This window comes from Medicago sativa, chromosome 6 (genome assembly GCF_051527215.1).
Source record: "Medicago sativa cultivar Bolivia chromosome 6, Bolivia_mono, whole genome shotgun sequence".
Taxonomy (NCBI): domain Eukaryota; kingdom Viridiplantae; phylum Streptophyta; class Magnoliopsida; order Fabales; family Fabaceae; genus Medicago; species Medicago sativa.
The window spans coordinates 77,066,453-77,091,413 of NC_140754.1; the positions used below are offsets into that span (position 1 = coordinate 77,066,453).

Here is a 24,961-nt window from a genome sequence, read left to right on the forward strand (position 1 = left end):
CTAAAACACAGGCCTTTTACAATTTCGTCTATACTTACGAGACTTGCCTCATCAAACAGAAGATGTTTATTGTAGAAAATATATGTCTATAATTTGTACCAAATATAAATAAATTACAAATATTGAATGTATAAGACCTGGGTTATACCATATTTTCTTCAATATTCTGAAGCAAATACCATACAAATATACTTAAAACTTAGTTTACAAGGAAACCATTAATTTCATCATGGTGGAAATACATGTATTCAAGTCCCAAGAGGCATGTATCAATTTGAGCAAAATTCACCAAATAAAGTAATCTATAATCGATTAATTAAAAGAACTTCTTAAGAAACAAGAGTAAATCTTACATGTTTGAATTTCAAATATGTTACAAATATCTTTCAACACATTCAGAATTCAGTACTTTATTGAAAATCTTTTATCCACACCCACACATCCACAAGTAATACATATAGACCCACATGTTAAGAAGGAACTGAGAGAGGTCAAGAACAGTGCAGATAATCATCATGTCTAAACATTGTTTGGATTAAGAGAGGCATATCGAAGAAGCTCAAAATCACGTTCGAACTTAGCCATATAATTATCTTCCATGTTCACAATCGCTTCAATCCCATCTCCATCTCTTGTATCCATCAAAATTACAATATTCCTTACAGAACAACCAAAAGTGGTCACCCATGTTGGTTTTCCCCATCCAAAATCCGCTTCATACATTGGAAACCGACACCAACTACTAAAAGTAAACAAACTTTTATTCTCAGAATATGGCTGTGTAACTTGCTTCAAGCACTCAGATATCTTATCGTTCTCTTTCTCTCTAAATAATTTTGGATAAACATCACAACACTCAGATAACCCTTCTTTTATTTGACAGACCAAATCCTCTATTTCCATTTCCTTCTTATTTGCCAACATAGACGAAAACCAAAGTATGTTCCCTACACTTTTTTCATGCAATGGAGGAATCATTCTTCTGCGAAGATCCACAACCATGCTAAACATTGAAGTTTGGAAATTTAACCCCATTATTGAAACAGCGTGCTTGTAAATCCACGCAGTTACAACTTGTACACGTGTGGGAGAATGCATAGAAGTTACCATTGCCTTAAGAGACTTGATCACTGCAGGATGAAAAACAAACCTTTTAAATACCACATTGTTTTCTCTCTTTACCACAATCTCTGGGAAAATGGGCAAATCCCTTTGTGGAAAAATCGACGCTCCTCCATCAAGTAATCTAAAGGGTGATACTAATAACTCTTTTCCATCTTCATCAAGATTTTGGTTGATCATGGCCCAATCATTCATGAAGTTGAAAATGGTTGAAGCATCACCAATTTTGTGACTCATGCAAATACTTACTGCCATTCCTCCACATGCAAAACAGTTTATTTGAATGGCTATAAAGGTTGCACTCCAATCCATGTCTTTCCATTGCAATTCATCAGGGAACAAAGGGTACAACAGATTTTCAGTGGGATTTTGGAGAATATCTGAAAGTTTGTTTTTTACCTCTGTGACTAAAAATAACACACCTTGATCATTGCATTCAATGGTAATTTTATCTTTAATCCTACCAGCAAAATGATAGTATTTAGATAAAAGTTGAGATAAAGATTTTCGAAGTTGTGCTATTTTGGAATTTTGGTCTCTACTCTTGTTTGGGTTGTAAAAGTAAAGTAATGACACATAGTTACGGGAAACAATGTTGTCTATGAAAGAAAGTGGATAAAGTTTGAGGTGAGAAGGAGTTGGTGATGAAGGTTTGATGGTTTCTCTAGAAAGTAATTCTATTTCCATGGTAATTAGTTGTCTCTCCAAATGATATATGTACTTCAATATCCTTACTAGTACAATTTATGCTATCACTCGTATATTGATTGAATGTATTGCCATAACAAGTGTTTATATAGTGCTTGAATTATAAAAGCTATTAAAAGATAAAGTACGAACACACTCTTTGACTTGCTTCAGCCTTCAAGCATAAAAAAAAAAAAAAAAAAAAAAAAACAAGAACGTGTGTTTGATAAAACAAATACAAGTAATGTTGGACCAAAGAAAACTAATACTGGTAATATTAATATAGATGGATGGATATAATAAATGTGGAAAATAATCAATCACGTTGTTATTTGTTTCGGTTGCATTCAACTTTAGTTTGCGTTAATCAGATTTATTATATTTATTTGAAACATGCATGTAGTATCAGATTTATTTATTAGTAGTACCAGTCAAAAAGATGAAGCTTGCATAGATTATTTTATTGATTAATTGTCACAATGGGGGATAATATATTATTTCTATATTTTTTCTGAAGGAATATTATTATTATTCTTCTTCTTCTTCTTCTTCTTATTATTATTATTATTATTATTATTATTATTATTATTATTATTATTATTATTATTATTATTATTATTATTACCATGTGCCCATCTTTCTACATTTTTATTGCGCTAACGCGTGTAGATTATCAATCATATTTTATAAAAATAATTCATGTAAATTACAAACGATATTTTATATAATTTTTTTTTAAAATAATGACGAAGAATAATGGCATCTCTCATGTCAACGTGAATAATTGCATTAATTTTTTATATTGCAATTTCGCTATATGACTTTGGTGAAGCATTAATTTATTCAGAAATTAATAAAAAAAATAATGGCATGTCAATTAATTCAATGTGCCCTTTCCATTAAGTTTAAGCTGGACAAGAATATAGTACTGTCATGAAATTGTAACGAAGTTCATACTATAGATTATTTTTTTCAAAAGGCATGGTACAGAATACTAATAATGTATGTTGCATGCATTGCATGTGATCTGGAAATTAGTCAAAGATTGGCACCCGACACATGTAGTTTGCTCACAATACATATTCTATGTTTAATTGCACTTTTTTTTTTTTGAGGGAATGTTTAATTGCACTTGTCAAGCATCTCTCATGTCAATATCACTTTCCCAAAACCCACTTGGGTTAGCATGGTGGTATTGAGTTGGAACTTGGGAGTGTGCTCCTCCTTAAGGTCTCAGGTTCGATTCTCACTGGTGCTAATTTGGATGGGTTAGTTTAACTTCTTCAAAAAAAATATCACTTTCCCAAATATAACTATTTTAAAATAAATACAATCTCCATCCTTAGATATAAGCTCATACAATCTCCATCCTTAGATATAAGCTCACTGGTGCTAATTTGGATGGGTGATAGAAGATTGGCAAGTGCACCAATAACTATCGAAGTAGTAAAAATATCGTTCCCACGAGGACTGTTTTTAACTTCAATTATTCAATTTCGTTATAAAAGTAGGATGTATAAAAGTTTATTTTGTTTTGCCACTAGGCAGTAGATTTGGTTTGATTTTAAGAAATCAAATAAAAAAGTAAAGATTTGATTAAGAAAATAGGAGAGAGATGAGATCAGGTCTTCGAATCCTCTATGTTTCCCCTAATTGGTTACTGCACCTATTATTACTAATGATTCTCTAGTTTCACGATAGTTAACAAATTAGCCCTAATCAATCCCTTGAGTTAGGACCCTCTTTTTAAACTACAACCCCTAATTCCTTAGGTGGTCTAATAATCATCAAAGGTTTAAGCACGTTAACCTGATATCACTAACAAACGATTATCCATTCCTAGACTAACCATGTTTATTAGAACAATTCAATTAGGTCTAAGTCGAAAGCTATGGTCAGTAGTCATTCGATCTCACAAAATCATGTTTATATTTGATCAGGATATAAAAAGCAGTAAGAACAATTGAATTGAATGAAAACTAGAATATCATTAATAAGTAATAGAGTTTCACAGCAACATATGATCAATTAGGGTTACATGGGTTCATCTCCGACCTAATCTCTAAGAGATTTAGCTACTCATAATTGAGTTTACAAATAGCATAATCAATGAAAGAATTAAAACATACATAAACTGGGTTAGAGATGATGAAATCCTCTCCGCTGCAGCCTTCTGGGTGTTAAAATCGCACTTTCGTTCTCCAAAATCGTAACCCTTGCTCTTCAGATTGAGTGCAGTATTTATAGAAGTCATGGGCCTGACCCGTCAAAATCGCGCCGCGCCATGTATATAGGCGTGCCGCGATTTCCCTCAAACAGGGAGGATGTAATTTTGCTTCAAAAATCGCAGCACGGCTTGAAATTGGCGTGGCGCGATTTCCTTCGAACAGACTTCAACATTTAAGCTTTTTGCACTCCAGAACAGTAGAAATTGCATAAGAACTCTATCAAAATGTCACAATAAGTCCCTAATATTACGTAATGACAGAATGTCATCACAACCCCAAACTTAAACCATTCCTTGTCCTCAAGGAATTTGCTTGCAACAGTGACAAACGACAGTAAAATAACAGTTACCTGACAAAACGATAGTACCCAAAAGTTCATTCTCCTTCTAGCTAAAGATGAGCTAGTTTGACTTGTTCGCATCCACCAATTCACAACTCCACGCAACAATATGAAATAGGGTTCTACCAGTCGACATGCAGGTCTACATATTACCATACGCTTGAAAAGTTTCTAAACATCAATCAAAGTCAATATCATTACACACTTTTGAGGTCTTTAGGGTTATAACGGGGCTTAGGTGAAAGGTGGGATATATTTGGATAAGTAGGCTACACAAAATTTGAGTTAGGCATTCCTACGGAAATTAAAGCACAAAATTCAATCCTTCGATCATTCACCTTGTGGAAATACAATCAATGCAAAGGTACTAGAGAATATTTTTAACATTTAGGGACAATCGAGTTTGAAGTTACTCGGATTTTCAATGTTTTGTCCCTTTTTCATCATTCAATTTCTTTCTTTTTTTTTTGATACACCATTTTTATGTGTATATTTTGCATGACAATCTCATATTTCTTTCATTTTTTGTTCTCTTATTCTCTAGTACCCCCACCCCAAACTTAGTTGGTTGCAAATTCCAATAGCAACCCCAAACTTAATCTTTAGCAACATTCTACAATGCCTTAACTCAGAAATTCATTAAGGGACAAGTCCTAAAAGTCTCTAGGCTTGTAATGTAGTTTGTCACCGAACAAAAAGTTCTAATCCTACCGGCTCACAATTGGTTAAGAAAGGATAAATTCAATTAATATCAGGGTAGGCTTCAAAAAGGCTCACAGGACCAAGCACTTTTGCCTCAGTGTGTAATTGACAAAGACCAATCAATAATAGAGAAACAATGCAAGTTCTAGAAATGTAGTTGCATGGAAAACTAATCTAAATATAAGTAAATTGAAAAACAAATTTGGCAATGAACCTTATGGCTGAGATTTCTGGGAGTATGTGACTACCTAGCAATGCCGTACACTTCGCCTTTGAATCAAGTCACCCCTCCTTTAGAACTTTTGGAATACCGTTTCATCAAACAACTGTTACTAAACTGGAATAAGTCACATGAAACAAAACAAATTCATTAATAATAAACAAGTGCAGGAGCAATTACAATAGGGAAATAAGTTCAATGGACTTCGACATTAAAAAGAAAATAAAGAAAATACATCAAAAGAAAAATAACTGAAAATAAAATACAAAGCAGAAAATGCTAATCCATCAGTAGATCAGCCCATGTCTTGATCATCATCCGAGTGTCCAGCCCCCGGTGTCCTCAATCCTTCAAAGATGCCATCCCCTTGATCTTGCTCGGTGGTATTGAAATCATCAGTGATTTCCCTCCTCATGCGCAGCCCATACTCTTCTTGATGTGTAAAATATTTCTCCATGCGCTCACGGAAGCCTCCAAACCTCTCATAAGACCCACTAATCGGACCCATATGCAATTGAGCCTCCGCAGCAAACGCAGCTGAGAACCTAGGACGGTTCACCCACAGCTGGTCCGAAGTCTCATTCATCCAATTAGCTTGCACATGCATGAATTCCTCAAGCTTTGGGTGAAGAGGAGCATAACCCCCTTGGCTACTACTCCCTCCTTGCTCCATTTGTTGTTGCCTTGCTGCCTCCCCCTCTCTCTCCTTCATATAGCCTTCATATTTCTTGACAAACCCATCCATGACCGAGTCGGTGATCGGCTTCATATTGCTTGTGTTGAGATCACTATCATAAGCCGGCACCAACTGTTGCTCACACAACCAATTAATTAAGCTTCCATGTCCCAATTGTGTGGTGTTCCCGGTTGCTAGATCATGAAGACTATTGGCCAAGAGGCGGCCAATATCTATAGGGTGCCCCTTGATGATGGCATAGGCAGCAAGCACCCTCTTGAGAGGAATTTCAGAAGTGCAAGATGCACTCTCAAGAGTCTGGACCACATATGATACCCACGCCTTGGGTACCGGCAGCATCTCCGCATAAGTAAGCATCCAGGACTTTTTCCAAGTCGACCCAGGCCTACACATGGTGGTGATGATCTCATCAAAGGTATCCTCCGTAATAGCAAATCTCTCCCTCCTCAATTTTTCAACCCAACACTCCTCCGGTGCTTGAACATTCAGCCATGCGTTGAGAGCATCCGGGCTGAAATCAATGTACTTTCCTCGAACAAAAGATTGAAAGGGTGTATCGGACACCCTTGCATTTGCAAAGAATTCGACGATCACCGTCTTGTTGTTTGCCTCGTCGATCATCTCATTCAATCTCGTCCACCCCCTCCTTCGTAATTCAGACTCAAAGAAAGGATATTTCACAAGCTTTGTGAAATCAAACTTCCTCTCCCCTATGACTTCAAAACTCTTCATAGATTGATGGAACTCTTGGGCTAGGTCATTGATGAAATGGATGGCGTTTTCAGGTGGTTCGGATGCGGCACGAGGGCGTTTGGATTTGCTTGTGGATGGTTTTGGGTTGGTGGTTTTCTTTGAGCGGGTGTTTCTTTGGTTTGAGGCCATTTGTGGTTTAGGAAGATGGTGAAAGGGAAGTTTTGTGAAGTTTGGGAAAGTTGGGAATGATAGTGGTTTGATGGTGGTTTGGATTGATGAATTGATGATAGGATTATGGGTAGATGATGTTTAGGAAGTGCAAAAGGAGATGAAGATGATAAAAATTCGTGAGTAGAAGTTTATGGAAGTTTTGGTAGAGAAAGGTAGGAAGAATGGAATGAAAATGATGATGAACAGTGAAGGTTTTATAGTGCTGTTTGGTCAAAATCGCGGCACGCCAAAAAGCAAGGCGCGGCGCGATTTTGTGTTGCAACGGCTAGTAACGGCTAGTTTTTAACGGTTGGGAAGTTTGGTGGGTTTGTAACGGCTAGTTTTTGCAACGGTCATGAATCTTTCAAGCAAAATCGCGCTGCGGCCAATTACAAGGCGCGGCGCGATTTCTTTGAAACAGGGAAAGTGTTCTCCTGTTCTTAAAAATCGCGGCACGCCAAAAAGCACAGAGCGGCGCGATTTTTATGAAACAGGTAGTGTGTTTTGCTTCCTCAGGCCAAAAAAATTGTTTTCTTGAAAAAAAATGCCTGAGTTCCTTTAAGTTCTGAAAATTTTTGAGGAGAGAATCATGCAAGACATCAGTACCTTGCATGATTTTCTTGGCAAGAGGTATATTTTGAACAAATTTTTAAACTTTCCTGCCTTGTGTTAAAAGAAAAGAAAAATATTTTTGTGTTTTTATTTTTGAAAGCAATAAAATCATACCTGAAAAATAAATAGTGGGTTGCCTCCCACTCAGCGCTTCTTTACCGTCACTAGCTTGACTGATAACTATCCCTAAGGATCATTTGATGTGGCTCCCTCTTCATTGTTTGGGAGTCCTCCTTTACGGTACCGTTTCAGCTTTTGTTCCTTACCCTTGAAAGTTCCTTGTGCACCAGACTTCCTTAGGTCCACAGCTTCATCAACAGGCTTGTTTCTTGCCAACCCTTCGTCACAGTACCTCCTAATTCTTTCTAAAGTATCAGAGAGAGTTGAAAGCATACACCATTGAAAAGCAGCCGGCCCATTACGCATCCCACAAGGAATCCTCTTATAAGCCAATTTACCACCTGGACCAGTGGTAGTAGTCTTTATTTCATTTTTACCAGTTGTCAATCCCCCATACTTGTTGTCACGGATGTCTCCTGATGATTGTTGTTGCATCTGTTCTTTGCTTACTTCCAGTTGCTTAACACCCTCTATCATTCCAACATCTTCAATCACTTCTTGTCTGTCTATAGATTCCACACTTTCCACCTCCGTAGATTGAATAGGTTGAGATTCAAGGGATTTATCTTCGACTGTTTCTTCCACAACGTCAATCCGGTAACACTTGGGATTCTCATCTTTGTGCTTCATCGCCTCAAAGATATTGAAGACTACCTGCTCCTTATGAAACCTCAACATTAGCTCTCCACGTTCAACATCAATCAAAGCACGACCAGTTGCAAGGAAAGGTCTTCCTAGAATGAGTGGCATGTCTTCATCTTCAGCCATATCTAGGACCACAAAATCTGCTGGGAACACCAAGTCATTAACCTTGACTAGCACATCTTCAAGTATACCGAAAGGATAAGAGATTGACCGATCAGCTAAAGTAATGGTCATTCTTGTTGGTTTTGGTTCCCCACACTTAAGCTTCTTCATCATTGAAAGAGGCATCAGATTTATACTTGCTCCCAAGTCACATAAAGCTCTTCCAATGTCTACCGGTCCAATGGAACAAGGGATAGTGAAAGCACCAGGATCCTTCAACTTAGGTGGCAGCTTCTTTTGAAGAATAGCACTACAATTTTCAGAAAGTGCTATGTTCTCATCATCCTTAGGCTTCCTTCATTTGGTTAACAAGTCTTTCATGAACTTAGCATATAACGGCATTTGATCAAGAGCTTCGCCGAAAGGAATATTCACTTGAAGTTGTGAGAAAAGTTGCATGAACTTCTTGAATTGGCCTTCATCCTTTTCTTTCTTCTTTGAAAGGTGAGGGTATGGAAGCTTCACATATGATGGAATAACCTGTGGTTTGTCTCCATCTTTCAAAATTTGACTCTTCGACTTCCTCAAGATTGAATCTTCATCAATTAACTTCTCACTTTTTTCTCCCTCTATTTTTTTCTTCCTTTCGTTTTCAACTACTCCATGATCATTTTCTTTTTCAACTCCACCCTCATCATTTTTTTCAACTACATCATCCTCCTCTACCTCAACTACATCATCAACCTTCTTTGGAGCTTTTGGAACTAAAGGTGTCAAAACCTTTTTGCTCCTCAATTCAATAGCATTACAAGACTCATTCTTAGGGTTATCTTTAGTGTTACCTGAGAATCCGCCTTTACTTTGTTCAGCCAATTGCTTAGCTAATTGCCCCAGTTGAGTTTCAAGCAGCTTCCTAGAAGCTTCATTGTTCTTTCTTTCAGCTTCTTGACTCTTCTTCATCTCTTCAAAGTTGCCTTGAGTCATCTTCATGAATTTCATCATAGTTTCCTCAAGAGCTGATGGCTTCCTTTGTTGTTGTTGAGGAGGAGTGAGCATCTGAGAGTTCAAAGCATTGTTATTTGAGTAGCTTAGATTGGGATGCTTGTTGATGCCTGAATTGTAGTATTGATTCTGCCTTTGATAACCTCCCATGAAGTTAGCTTCTTCATTTGACCCTTCTGGAACACATTCACCGTTGGGATGTTCTTCACCACATAAGTCACACTTGATTGCAGCTACTTGTTGTTGTTTATGGGCCAAAGTGAAGCCTTGAAACTCCTTAGTTAGAGCTTCGATTTGTTTGTTCATAGCTGCTTGGTTCGCAAGGATAGCAGTTTGTTCACTCACCCCAAACACTCCTCTTTCTTTCTTTTTAGCTTGATCACGATACTCATTGCCAGCCATGTTTTCAATTAGAGCTTGTACTTCATGATCAGTTTTGCTTTTGAGACTACCTCCCGCGGAAGCATCTAAGAACATTCTAGTGTTTGGAGTCACCCCCTCAGTGAAGATTTGGAGGTATTGTTTCTCGGTGAACTCATGATTTGGGCATCTCTTAAGAAGTAAGTTAAATCGCTCCCAAGCATCATATAATGATTCACCTTCTCCTTGCTTGAAGTTAGAGATCTCCATCTTCTTGTCCCAATACTTAGACATAGGGAAGTATTTCTCCAAGAACTTCAGCTCTAACTCTTCCCATGTTTGGACAGTCCCGTTTGGAATTGTTAGCAACCAATCTTTTGCTCTTCCCGTCAAGGTGAAAGGAAATAGCCTTAGCTTCTTTTGTGCTTCAGTCACGGTGGCTGGTTGCACACAAAACTCGCAGGTTTCAGCAAAACGGCTCAAGTGTTCATGAGGACTCATAGCTTCAGTCCCATCGAATTGCTTGTCCCTCAAACCGTTGAGGACAGTTGTCTTGATGTCGAACGCTACGGGGTTAGCTGGTTGAAAAGTGTGGGTCAGTTGACCGCGATGAGTGGCTAACCCGTAGTCTCCAAGCTTAGGTCTTGGTGGTACAACTCCTTCTCCTTCCATAGTTGCAGATTTAGGAGAAGAGATTGTTTCAGATTCACTTGAGAGTTGCTCCGGTACTTGTTCTCGAACACCCGGTGGAACGGATTGAGCTAACCTTTGCGATCGGACAGCTTTCCGAAGTGCTCTAGCAGTTCTTTCAATTTCCGGATCGTACTCTAAGTCGTCCGAGCTCTGTTTACCTCGCATAAACAGCAAAATACCTTAGTAGCACTGCACAACGCAAAGTAATCAAGTGAATATGAAAACAGAAAAATAAAAAATTAAAAACAGAAAAATTAAATTGCAAAAAACCTAAATTATAACGTAATTGCCTTGTTGAAATAATTCAACAGTCCCCGGCAACGGCGCCAAAAACTTGATAGATCTCTGGCAAGTGCACCAATAACTATCGAAGTAGTAAAAATATCGTTCCCACGAGGACTGTTTTTAACTTCAATTATTCAATTTCGTTATAAAAGTAGGATGTATAAAAGTTTATTTTGTTTTGCCACTAGGCAGTAGATTTGGTTTGATTTTAAGAAATCAAATAAAAAAGTAAAGATTTGATTAAGAAAATAGGAGAGAGATGAGATCAGGTCTTCGAATCCTCTATGTTTCCCCTAATTGGTTACTGCACCTATTATTACTAATGATTCTCTAGTTTCACGATAGTTAACAAATTAGCCCTAATCAATCCCTTGAGTTAGGACCCTCTTTTTAAACTACAACCCCTAATTCCTTAGGTGGTCTAATAATCATCAAAGGTTTAAGCACGTTAACCTGATATCACTAACAAACGATTATCCATTCCTAGACTAACCATGTTTATTAGAACAATTCAATTAGGTCTAAGTCGAAAGCTATGGTCAGTAGTCATTCGATCTCACAAAATCATGTTTATATTTGATCAGGATATAAAAAGCAGTAAGAACAATTGAATTGAATGAAAACTAGAATATCATTAATAAGTAATAGAGTTTCACAGCAACATATGATCAATTAGGGTTACATGGGTTCATCTCCGACCTAATCTCTAAGAGATTTAGCTACTCATAATTGAGTTTACAAATAGCATAATCAATGAAAGAATTAAAACATACATAAACTGGGTTAGAGATGATGAAATCCTCTCCACTGCAGCCTTCTGAGTGTTAAAATCGCACTTTCGTTCTCCAAAATCGTAACCCTTGTTCTTCAGATTGAGTGCAGTATTTATAGAAGTCATGGGCCTGACCCGTCAAAATCGCGCCGCGCCATGTATATAGGCGTGCCGCGATTTCCCTCAAACAGGGAGGATGTAATTTTGCTTCAAAAATCGCAGCACGGCTTGAAATTGGCGTGGCGCGATTTCCTTCGAACAGACTTCAACATTTAAGCTTTTTGCACTCTAGAACAGTAGAAATTGCATAAGAACTCTATCAAAATGTCACAATAAGTCCCTAATATTATGTAATGACAGAATGTCATCAATGGGTTACAATATCACTTTCCCAAAACCCACTTGGGTTAGCATGGTGGTATTGAGTTGGAACTTGGGAGTGTGCTCCTCCTTAAGGTCTCAGGTTCGATTCTCACTGGTGCTAATTTGGATGGGTTAGTTTAACTTCTTCAAAAAAAATATCACTTTCCCAAATATAACTATTTTAAAATAAATACAATCTCCATCCTTAGATATAAGACCTTTTTGAAAAAAATACGAGAATTAAGAAAGTTGATTGTTGAATTAATTTTGTTGACAATTGTTATTGTTTTACATGTTTACCCTTTATGAGAGTTAATTAATTAACGTTTTCATGAAATAGTTATTACATATTAAAGAAATTCTGAAATGGGATAAATTGGCAAAAATTAGAGTTCTTAGTGGTCTTATTCATTGTGACCCTTCTTTCTTCCTGTTTCACCATTCTTTTTCTTCTCCATTCTCTTGGTTGTCATCACCTTCATCTGAAATGTCGAACCAGACATCAAAAACTCAGTGGGTTTACGAACAGTCATAGTTCTATTGGATCTAGTTTGAGAAGAAGGAGAAATCCCAATTGTAGGTGTAGAGAAACACTTGTATTTTGATCAGTAACTGATGTATTGAATCCTAATTGCGGGGAAGAAATTCTGGGGTTGTAGAAACTACAGAAATTCGTGTGACAACAGAAGCATCCTTTTTAAGTTAGTTGATGAAGATGATGTTAGGGATGATAAGGAATTGAAGATTGAAAAACAGAAGAAAAATAAGAAGTTGAAGACTGAGTTATCAAGAACAAGACAATGGTTGATATTGGCGCAAATTTTTGGATTTGTATGTTTTGGGATTGTATTGGTGTTAGGAACAATCTAGGTTTGCAAAACCACATCCATTTTGAGTGGATTTTATTTGAAATAGGCAATTGTTGTCTTTTGAATTATTTGTAGTTTAGTTTGAGTATGATGAATGAATGAATGAATAAGTTGTTGTCAATGTCATTGAAGTTGTTTAAGTTGAAAGTTGTTGTCGACGTTGTTGAAGTTGTTGGTAGTTGTTGTTGAGTCCATGCATACTCAAATAAAGTTGAGGGCTCATGCCCTGGAATGCTTAGTCATTCACCAATAAAGTTGAGGGCTTATGCCCTGGAGCCTTTGCTCAATAAAGTTGAGGGCATAAGCCTTTGCTCAATAAAGTTGAGGGCTTATGCCCTGAGAGCCTATGCTCAAATAAGTTGAGGGCTTAGGCCCTAGAATGCTTAGTTACTCACCATGTTGAGAGCCTATGCTCTATAAGTTGAGGGTTTATGCCCTGATTGGTACCACATGCATGATTAAGTTGTCGTTGATGAAGTTGTTGTTACATTTGTCATTGATGTTAAGTTGTCGTTGATGAAGTTGTTGTTGCATTTGTCATTGATGATTAAGTTGTCATTGATGAAGTTGTGGTTGCATTTTTCGTTGATGTTAAGTTGTCGTTGATGAAGTTGTCGTTGCATTTGTCGTTGATGATTAAGTTGCCGTTGATGAAGTTGTCGTTGCATTTGTCGTTGATGTTAAGTTGCCGTTGATGAAGTTGTTGTTGCATTTGTCGTTGATGTTAAGTTGTCGTTGATGAAGTTGTCGTTGCATTTGTCGTTGATGTTAAGTTGTCGTTGATGTTGAGTTATCGATGTTTGTTGTCGTGTTGTAAAGTTGTTATTATAACTAATGAGTTGATAATGGGAAATTATGTGAAGCATTAATGTTGTATAATTGTTGTTTAGCATTGTTAAATTTGTTGTTATTTATGTTGTTAAATTCTGTTGATGAATTATATGCTTATTATTATTGAATGTGAATCTCACCCCTTCTGTTTGAATGTTGGCTCTACGTGGGTAACGTGCAGATAACCAGAAATAACTGTTGATGTGAGTTGACTCCCTCACGCGTCGTCTTAGGGTTGCTCTGATACGTAACGGGATGGGGATCTTGCTTTGTTTCCTTTTGTTACGTGTCTTTATGAATTATGTTGATGAACCTTTTGCAAAGGATTCTTTAATAAGTTGCTTATGTTGAGGCTTTTTAGTGCCAAGTATTTGTTTAACATTTAAGAATTTTTCCGCTGCGACATATTTGAAGTTATTGACAGCAGTTGTTTCTAATAAAGAGTAAATTTTAACTCTATTTATATTTTGAAGAAATGTGGCATCCTGTTTTAAGTTGAATACTCTGATTATTATGTATTATTTTACATGTTGGGGAAAACGGGGTGTTACAATTGGTATCAGAGCAGGTCGGTCCGTCCGGGTAAGTAGATGAGTCGTTGTGTCGTCTGACGGTTGAATACTGTCGTTGTGTTTTCTAATTAATGGTTATGTTTTATTATGTGATCATGTTTAACTGACTAACTTTAATGTGGTTTTTGTGTATTGTTTGAAGTTTCTATTTTTTTTTTGGTACAAAAGTTTCTATTTTGTTATATATAGTTTAAGATATTTAAGCAATAATTAAATTCATTTTCTCTTGTTCTCTAAATTTCGAGGACGAAATTCTTTTAAGTGGGGGAGAGTTGTAACGCCCTATTTTATTATTTATTTATTTGATTGAGTTTAGAGTCTTTTTATAATTTAATTGATTTATTTGATGAGTGATATTTTTATTATGTGTTAATATTTATTAGTAAGCCCCTATTTTATTATTTAGTGGAGAAATATATTTGTGGAAGAATATATTTAGTGGAGAAATATAATTAGTTAGAATTATGAGGCTTTAGGGGCAGAATTGCAAATGAGAGAAATTAATGTTTTAGAAGGAATAAGAAAATAGTGGTGCGGATAGTAACCGGGTGAGAAAGATTAAGTGAGAAACAATTTAGTTAGTGATTATAAATAGATGAGACCATTAGAGAATTAAGGTTACAACAAAATAGAGAGTCAGAACACGTAGAAGTTAGGGTGGGATTAACCTTGCTGTCAGAGAAGGGAAGAAGAAAAGAAAGAGAGAAGGGAAGATGAAAGAAAAAAGAAGAATCAGAGAGGAGAAGTCTGTAGAACCTTGCTGTCAACCAATCTAAGGTAAGGGTGGGATTAACCTTCTTTAATCATAAGTATATGATTCTTAAATAGGGATTAACATGTTTGTTGTTGCTGCTTTATTTTGATGATTAAAGAAGTTAGGGTTTTGAAAAGAAGTTAGGGTTTTGAATTGGAAATTGATTGTTCAAAAAGTAGATAATCCAATGAATTCATGATTATCTGCTGCTGTTGTTATTGTGACATGTGGTTGATTTGTGGTTGAATACATGATTATAAGTGTTTATTACGAGTGTTGTGATTATGGTAATGTTTTGATTTAAATTGGGAGTCTTGTGTTTAAGTCTAGTGATTTAAGGGTGATTCTTAGGAGAAAAACGCATTGTTAAACTGATTTTTGAACTGCTGTGAAGCCCAAAATCGGCCACCGAATTGTCAAAATCGGCCACCAATTTCTGATCTGATTTTCCAGTTTTAGTTCTGCAAAAATCGGGCCCCGATTTGTCAAAATCGGCCACCGATTTTCTGTCAGGCAAATTTGGAAAACATTTACATTTTTCACCCTTTTCCGTTTTGAATTTGCTTTTGGTGTAAACATGAAAGTTAGAGATAATTGTGTTAGCTTTCCAGTGGCTTTGGTTTGACTTGAAAATGATTTTTGGTTTTTGAGTTATGATGAAAATACTCCAAGGAGGTCTTAGTGACAACATACCCTGTTTCCTGTTTTTGTGTCTTTTTCACACCTTTCTGTTTTAAATTGGTCTTTGGTATAAACAAGAAAGTTGTTGATAATTGTGATATCTTTCCAGTAGCCTTGGTTTGACATGCAAATCTGTTGTAGATAATCTATTATGTTTTTACAAAGATGCATGATGAATTATTGTTGTTTAAATACGATGTTATATGATGTTGTTCATGATCGATGAATTATTATGTGAATGTATATGTTGTTAAATATGATGTTATGTGTTGTTCATGATTGATGAAGTATTATATGAATGTATATGTTGTTGAATATGATGTTATGTGTTGTTCAAGATTGATGAAGTATTATATGAATGTATATGTTGTTGAATATGATGTTATGTGTTGTTCAAGATTGATGAAGTATTATATGAACGTATATGGTGTTGAATTATGATGTTATGATGCGAAGTTGTAAGTTGTTGTCAATGTCATTGAAGTTGTTTAAGTTGAAAGTTGTTGTCGACGTTGTTGAAGTTGTTGGTCGTTGTTGTTGAGTCCATGCATACTCAAATAAAGTTGAGGGCTCATGCCCTGGAATGCTTAGTCATTCACCAATAAAGTTGAGGGCTTATGCCCTGGGGCCTTTGCTCAATAAAGTTGAGGGCTTATGCCCTGGGAGCCTATGCTCAAATAAGTTGAGGGCTTATGCCCTAGAATGTTTAGTCATTCACCACGTTGAGAGCCTATGCTCTATAAGTTGAGGGCTTATGCCCTGATTGGTACCACATGCATGATTAAGTTGCCGTTGATGAAGTTGTTGTTGCATTTGTTGTTGATGTTAAGTTGTTGTTGATGAAGTTGTCGTTGCATTACTCGTTGATGATTAAGTTGCCGTTGATGAAGTTGTTGTTGCATTTGTCTTTAATGTTAAGTTGTCGTTGATGTTTAAATTCTTCAGATGTTCTTGATTTTCCGATTTGCATGATTTCTTCGTGAATTACTTCAAAAAACACCTAAAATTGCTATGTTTCGGGAAAATTAAAATTACAGACTCAGATATAGAGAACATTACAAAAGTCTCGAGATCATAGGCAATTGTTCTAATACTCCTCCTTTTGCCTGCTAAACCCTAATGAAAATAACTGAAAAACAGGCTAAGAATAACGTAACATGACCTGTCATCACCTTCCCGGTGTCATCAAACATCCAACACTTGTGCACCAAAGTGTCAAAATCACGGATCTCTTGAAAGCAGACATACTAATAGATCTCAAGTTGAAACCCACTCTCGAACTTCACACACTTGGATACCATAGCATCTTCGGCATTGATATAGGGACAAAACCTCGACAACTCCTCAAACTTAGCGGCACGCTCCGCAACAAATATGCTCCCTTGCTTCAACTGCATGAATTCCACTTCTTGTTTCTCAAATCTTCTGGAAACTACTTCCTCAAGAATTCACCCTTGAATCTCTCCCAAGATACCACTTTAAGAGGTTTAGTTGTTTATGGCAACGTACATCATAACAAAACAATAGATAACATACCATAGAAAGAATAAAAGGAGGAGAAATTCTACCTTGAATCTCTGATGCATGACCCTTTCTTTGAACCAACAATGTTTCTCAATGAATAAAATAGTGGGCTACGGTCTGTATTTATAACATTAGGTTACTTAGAGGTTAAGAGAAGAAAACGGGTCTTCTGCCCGCCGATCCAGTTTGAAAAACAAGCAATAAGGGGTTTATACCCATGCCAGGCACAGAGATGCACATGCTAGGCGCAGGGGCACCTGAGGCAACCCGTCAGGTGCGATTTCTTATGTTTTCTTTCCATTTTCGATCGCTCTTTCGTCTGGAAACTCCTAGAAACTTGAAATAAATTTTCTTCACTTTTGTATTGTCTTCAACAACCTTCTAAGAACCCTTGATCTACAACTCTTCATCCTTGATCCCTCACATTATGTCTTGATTTAATGATTCCTCACTACAAAACACTCAAAACACCTATGGAGTTGCATGGTCAAGGATAAAATTGAATTACAACGACTCGAGTGAAAACAATAAAATATGTTCCTCAAACCATTGACAACTCGTCTAACTCTCATCTTATTTGTCTTCAAATGCAAAGAAAAAGTACTAAAAACATGGCCAAAATGTCATATGATGATCTGTCATCAGTTTCCTACTGCATGTAAGGGAGGATCTAAACACCCCCTCCAAAGCGATGAATTGAGGAAAGCACGCCCATCATGAGGAAAAAGAAACACTAAGCTAAAATTGACTAATCTACAAATATATCTCAGAGAAATATGATCCAATAACCCTGAAATCTCCATTAGAAGAGTGTAAACTCCTCGTCGTCCAACTTGAACATAGCCAGTAATATTGGAATCTAGTTCATTGCCAAGCTCAACTTAAAACATTGGTTTTTTACCCATTAATATTTTCATATGATTTATTCTTTGAACACCTTGTTCTATAAACACCTTGTTCAATAAATATAAATATTATTTCAGACCAAACTCTATCAAACATCATCTGCATTATAAAATAATTATTATTCTAAAAATGATTTGAATTGAACAAAATAAATTCCACATTTGATGTTAACTTTATTTAGATGAAAAACAAAAAGAACATGTAAAGACCAAAATCAATGCTCATGTTGGGATGGGATTGACAAGCAAATCATTAATGTAGGTCTTCATTAGTCCTTCAGAATGTGTGTAGTTGTCTTCATCTTTGTAAAAAACCTCAATAAAACGCGAAAGGTTGAGAACACACGTCAAAAAACGTAATGGAACTTTAGTTGGCCTAAGACATTCCTCATTTATATCTTTCCAAGCATTGTCAATTTTCTTTTGGCATTCTTGAATGGCAGCTTCTCTATCCATATCATATTCCCTCATATAACATTCCAAGTATGAAGCAACATGTCCTCTTTTTTGCTCGAACTGTTTATCAAAAAATATATACACTATGAGATACAATAGATATATCAATAGTTTAATGACTATGCAGTTACAGTGTAAAAGTCACATTTCACCATTATGTCATCTTATTATATTAACTCTTAAGACGGTTACAAAAATATCAACTTTGTAAATTGTAATTAGACAGTTGTGTTAACCTTGTTTACAAAAATGAACAATAATTATCTCTTATATATTAGCCACAAAGAATATTGTGTGAAACTATATATTTAGATAAAAAAAATACCTCGCTAGACACAATTTCATCCCTAAGCCTGCAATGAACAGCAGCAGCATTAACAATTTTCGGATGACTAGTTACCCAATTGAAGATATCATTTGTATCTATGTTTCCCATTCCAATGTAAGAAGTCGTAGCCAACACCGGGTAACCACTTGATATTGTTGATGTGTTCATGTACTCCTCTGTTGTTGGTATATAGTTAACATTCAACCACCTGGCCTCACTCATGTAAGCTTGGACTATATTTTTGAACTGTCATTGTTATAAAATATAGTAGAATTGTTAATAGGTTATGTACCTGAACTCCTATGTATTTTTTGTAAATATGATGTCAAATTGTATTCGAAATTTTGTTGAACTATTGTCTACGGTTAATTAAACTGCCAATATATAATCTTTTTTTAAATTAAAATTACAAAAAAGCTAATTCTGACAGAACAAAATTTCTTATAGTAATTACTACAAATTGAGTTCATAAAACAACTAATAAAAAGTTATTTAAACTAGTTTTTATGCATTGATAGTATAAATATGTTTAACATTTACTTTCAATCAAATAACATCATGTTGATACTCTATAATGTCAATTTCAACAAAACCCCTAAAAATGTTCTAATCACAAGATTTGCTAGGATCTATGTATGTATCTATACGGAGAGTGGATGCAAATCAAATCCTAAAATTTTATTCTGATAACAGGATAAAATTGAAAATGAAATATTTGTTTGTTTGTTTAATAAATTAAATCAACAAAAGAAACAAATTTTATCAATAAAATAAAACTCTTACTTCTTTTAAGAAGTGGTTAATGGCGTATACTCTTCCTTCTTTCTTCACTTCTTGCTCAATTTCTTCATAAACATCCAAGAGTGGTTTATAGAGAAACTTCATGTAATCCGGAAGATCATCCAAACAACTAATATCCCACCTAAAATTCATTTTCATTACAATATTAATTGTTACACTTTTGTTGACAAAATTAGACCGTGTATAAATATATGATAAAAAAAAGTCTATTTTACTTTTAAAAAAAATAGAATTAGCAACCACCTAAAAGTTATTATTTAATTTTATCATCACTTAATTTCAATACTTAATTACAGATAAATTTCAAGTTTTTCTATCTCTAAATTTTGGTTGCTTATTTGATTATTTTTTCTATTGAGTTTATATGATGTGCTAACCTTTCAATTGCCTTAGTAAAAAGTTCTAACTCATCAATTGTTCCGTATGCATCATACGTGTCATCAATGTATGATAAAATGGAGATTACTTTTGCCATCACTTTCCTTGCTTGACAATATTGAGGCTCAAAATATACCGTCATAACCCAAAAGCAACATTCTACTACTCTGTCCCGTGCATAAGGTAGTTTTTTAGCAATGTCCAACTCCTTCCACCACCTATATATAAAGACCAAAAATATTATAGGCAATTAGATTAGTTAGTTTTTGAATTCAATTTAATTTTAAATTAAGGAGGGTGTGGATATAGTGCTTACTTGCAAATGTTTCCAAATTCCTTTTGATGTAGGCTTTGGAGCATATTAAAATCCAATTTTGCCAACGTAAGTAGAATTTCATTATGGGATGAATCTTGCTCATAGATGGAAATGTAGCTTCTTGCCTCTAGCCTAGGCAAGTTTTTGCGCAGAGGATGTCTTAAGCCATATTTGACTTGTGTCGCAAGAGAAGGACTCAATTGGGTTGCAATTGACTCAAGGTGGCCAGAAGTAAAAGCCAATGCCTCTTCCAAAATTTTCTCACCATGAATCATCATATGTGAGGCTTCATACAAGTTTAACATGCCCTCAACATCTATGATCAATGTTTCATTAAAATTTCCTTGCTTGTCCTTGAATTGGTTGAATACATCTAATATTTTTATTAGAAAACCACGACAATGTTGAACAATCATTAGAGATGTTTTAATTTATAAGTATACGTAAATAAGAAACTAAAACAAGATTAAAAAATTCAATAAGCAATTAAGATAATGTATAGTGTGGTTCTAGAGTATGAAAAAGGTTCTTCCTTAATAAGATGGCTACCCTATAGGTAAACCGGCCTAATGATATCAAAAATATAATTATTTAAAGAACCGAGGATAACATTACACGGATAATGGGTTGTTTAATATGGATCCGATCCTACGATGATCCTTCCTATTTTATGTAAAAACAATCATCTTTTTTTTTTTTTTTAATGCAAGAAAAAGTTAAATACTTATGTTATTCTTTAATTTTTAGTATTATAAAACTCTCGTTGTTACTAAAAATGTAAAGGTCTATACTTAAACCATTTTTTAGATGTTTATATTAGCTACTCCCCATGATCAAAGTTAAAAAATTATGTTGTAAACTAAAGTATTAATTTGACGATTAGAATTTAAAAAAAAAAAAAAAAAACTAAAAACTACCACACAAGTTTGTTTTACTCAATAGTGATCCAAATTAAAATATAAAAAATGAATCATTAATATAAATAAGTGGAGATATAAATACCAGGTGAAATGTAAAGACCATGTTGCCTCAACACCCTAAATAGCACAGAAATAGAATGAAGGTTGCCTTTGAGAGTTATTTCTCCATTTTGAACAAAATCCTTGTGGATATCTTCCAAAACTTGATTAATTTCGTCTTCAAAATAATAGCTCACACCCAAACGACATATTGAGTCAATCAAGTTGACTTTTTTCAACAGATTCTCAATTTTTGAGACAAGCATTTGTCTAACCTCCTCTTTTAGTTTATCAATTTGCGCCGCAATATTTATATCAAATTCCTGTATGTAATCAAAACATGCATATGATTTTAAAATTAATTGATAAATGACACTTAATTGTTATTTGAAAGGATGCATTTAGTAAAAAGATCCTATATTATTGGCATTCTTGAAAATATATATATATATTACAAGGTAAATGTGAGTAACTTGAATCCCTTTGGAGTGTGCAATGTTAGTAATATTAAGTGGTTTATTAATTATACGATCCAAGTGTGGTTGGTGTGCAAATGTGTAATATCTATGTTGGAAATCCTTTTCCCTCAAAAATGTTGGAAATCCTAAAACACCAGGTTTCATTCCTATTGCTAACAAATAACCAACCCTTTGGAGTGTTTGCTATAGCTCTACCTATTTTCTCTTGGTTTTATTCTAGAGTGAAATATGAGAAAGATAGTGTTTCTAGAACTCCTTAATCACTTTTCATAACATATATCATTGTTGTTGATCTTTAAAAAAAATCATTGTTGTTCACGTAAAAAAAAAGGGCATTCTATACGTACCAAAGATTCTGAAGCATACGGAATGAAGAAGTCCCCCCAAACGCTAGGGTGGAAATCTGCAACATTTCTTTGCAAAACTGATTTCTCGTTATGAGACATACTTGAATATTCAAATGAATGGAATGCTTAATCGATGAGTGCCTCTCCTTCAACTCTATGTTTTGGTTGGGAAAACAAGAGGTCTATATCGATATTTATAGTAAGATTAAATGCATTAAATCCAACTACAATATGTACCTCCTTTCAAAAAAAAAAAAAACGACAATATGTACCACTAAAGTATTTATTTTAAATAAACAGAAAAAAAACACATGTGTACATATTCAAAAAATAATAATAATTTGACCAACAAAAGTTCATTAAACACATAAAAAAATAGTATATATTTTGGTTAAGCGATGCGTCCGTAAATGGTGTGGCTTTTTTTTGACTGTAACTATTTATTTTATTTTTTTGAGAGGGACTCTAATTCTATTGTATAATATAATTTATTGCACATGTTCATATACACAACTGACTACAAAATTTAATTATTTATCATACAATGCCAAACTGAAACGCTTGGTGGGAGTACATATAATTTAATCCATACGCCTTTCCCTGTCGGCGTGCGCACACAAATTCTTTTTAGTTTTAGTGTTCTTAAACATGTGATCTCAAGTGTGTGTGTCTATATATATATATATATATATATATATATATATATAAACAAACTTGAAGGCCACCTCAAAAAAAAAAAAAAAAAAAAATTGAAGGCAAGCGTAACAAACTAAAAAAAAAAAACTAACGATGGGTGCAAACATATGTTAAATGTTGTTTTATTTGTTAATTTTTTAAAGGCAAATATATTTTATTTTAATTTTTAACTGAAAGAAGCTTATAGGTTTTCATTATTGATCAAACTTACTTATTTTTGTAAGTTCACGATATAAAAGATAAGGGTTAGAAGTCTTGCAATTTTTATCTGTTTGCAAAATAGCAAGTTTACCTGTTTTTGGATGCAGAAAAGTAAGCAGCGATTAGGATTCTCTGAATCCCCCTATTTATAATGTTGGATATTAAATAACAGAACGTCGTATTTTTTTATCTTAAGTAGACTATACATATGATGAGGCCGTTGGGACGTGACTAACCTAGAAGGTTGGAAGTTGCACCTATTGATCACACAGTGATTCTTACGTGTGGGGTCTATAAATCTCGGTTAACTAGGTCTATCCCTCTTAAGTCTGGTTGCACCTGTTGATCGCACGTTGATCCTTACGTGCGGGGTCTTACCGTCTCGAAAGTAATTGAAAACATAAACTTAAATTCGCATTCCAGTTTTTCCTAAGGAAGTGATGGCCAAGGTTCCATTAGTTCAGCCCATCTATGAATCTTAGGACACTCATAGCTGTTAGCCAATATATTTTACTAGCTGTAATAAATATGGTCAAAGTATAGTTGACCTAGATTTAAAGAAGATTCGAACAGAGTGTTGTATTGAAAGCAAATATGGGTTCGAAGATGGTAGAAGACTTCGATAGAGCAGTTTTCGAAGGTGGTTATCAACAGTTATTCTTTAAGTCAGTTTGTATTTTAAGTTTGTTTTCAAATAAGTAAAACTGTTGACTTGTGGCAGTTGTAGTTTGAATTTCAAAGAAGTGTAGTTATTTCTAGACTTAGTATAAATAGTAGTTTTTCATAGGAAAAACGGGTCACAATTCCATCATACAAACTTACACTCAAAGTATCCGTATGGAAGCGAGAAACGAGTCACAAGTTGCAATGTATGAATCTGTGTACCAACTTTTATTTAATCAATACAATTTACCCTTTTTTCTTTAAGTGTTCTTGCACTTTACTTTGTTAAGTTCGATTGAGTTCAAGTGGATTGAATTCGATTGTTTTTATTGTATTTCTTACATTTTCGACACCAAAAACACAGAATTTCTAACAACAAGAACAAACACAATATGTCCTAAGATTTACTGGTTGATCTTGCAAGTTACCATTTGAAAACCAGCGGTTGTTTACGAAAATCCAACGTAAACAATAGCACACCCTCTCTCACTTACTTAGTAGTTCTACAAACGGGCAACTCTAATCTATGCCTACCTTACTAAGGGTTTAAGAGAATGGTTCTGTTAGGCTACGACTTATTTTCTTCAAGCATATACTTGTTTCCTTAATTACTAATGAGTTAAATCCTAAGTTTAGCAAAGTTACTACTCAGTCTTAGTAATGTCACCTCCTAAATACTTACTACTAGGATCAACTCTCTTTTGGTATCTTTCGTTAATTACTAACTAATTACTTCCTAAACAAATAATTATTAGTATAATATTATAAATATCAAGATATAAATAGCAATATAATAATAACAATGTTAGTCTCTGTCACCACCTAAGTATCTGTTCTGGACCGGCCAAAAGGACCTTTGGCCCACTACTTAGGCCCAATACAATCCAAAGCCCAAACTCCACGTTTGGCACCATTACTTGCGGCACACCCCCTCTCCGTGAGGGGGATGCACAGAGCGAACGAGACCGGTTCAAACGAACCCCAATGTCTCTTTGCACATTCTACACGTTCCCGCAATAAACTCTCTGGCGGTTACACTTCCCACGATTTCGTAGCCGCCACAACCAGGTGTGCCACCAGAACGGCTCTGCAGCCCTCCACCTCTATAAATAGGGGACTCAATGCAGTCCCCAAGGGAGAATCTCACTCTCCCTCTAAACCCTCACTCTCTGATCTCTACTGACTTGAGTGTCAGAGTGCCTGCAGGTACACACCCCCCATCCGCTCCAAGAAGCATTCTGACGCATTCCACCACCGTCACAACCACCGCATTCAAAGCACCGGCAGTCACCTTCTGATCAGGTACGATCACTGGCGCCGTCTGTGGAAAATATATAAGCTTTCCCCG

At 35.2% G+C, this 24,961-nt stretch overlaps 2 protein-coding genes and 1 non-coding gene across 3 annotated transcripts; 1 reads left to right on the plus strand and 2 right to left on the minus strand.

Annotated features, from left to right (window-relative positions):
- Positions 1–284: 284 nt before the first annotated feature.
- On the minus strand, positions 285–2,014 carry LOC146916961 (akuammiline synthase 1-like). Its single transcript, XM_085718814.1, has one exon. The coding sequence runs from the start codon at positions 1,807–1,809 to the stop codon at positions 520–522; it is 1,290 nt and encodes a 429-aa protein (XP_085574940.1). The 5' UTR covers positions 1,810–2,014; the 3' UTR covers positions 285–519.
- Positions 2,015–9,912: 7,898 nt separating this feature from the next.
- On the plus strand, positions 9,913–10,019 carry LOC146916962 (small nucleolar RNA R71). Its single transcript, XR_015017224.1, has one exon. It is a non-coding gene; the product is annotated as a small nucleolar RNA R71 (small nucleolar RNA).
- An 8,055-nt stretch (positions 10,020–18,074) lies between these two features.
- LOC146916963 (putative terpene synthase 2) lies at positions 18,075–22,237 on the minus strand. The gene is made up of 7 exons (XM_085718823.1): positions 22,054–22,237; positions 21,271–21,550; positions 20,269–20,641; positions 19,952–20,170; positions 19,557–19,695; positions 18,771–19,019; positions 18,075–18,505 (listed from the first exon to the last, which is right to left on the minus strand). Exons 1-7 carry the CDS (start codon positions 22,150–22,152, stop codon positions 18,212–18,214), a joined length of 1,653 nt encoding a protein of 550 aa, XP_085574949.1. The 5' UTR covers positions 22,153–22,237; the 3' UTR covers positions 18,075–18,211.
- Between the last annotated feature and the right edge of the window lie 2,724 nt (positions 22,238–24,961).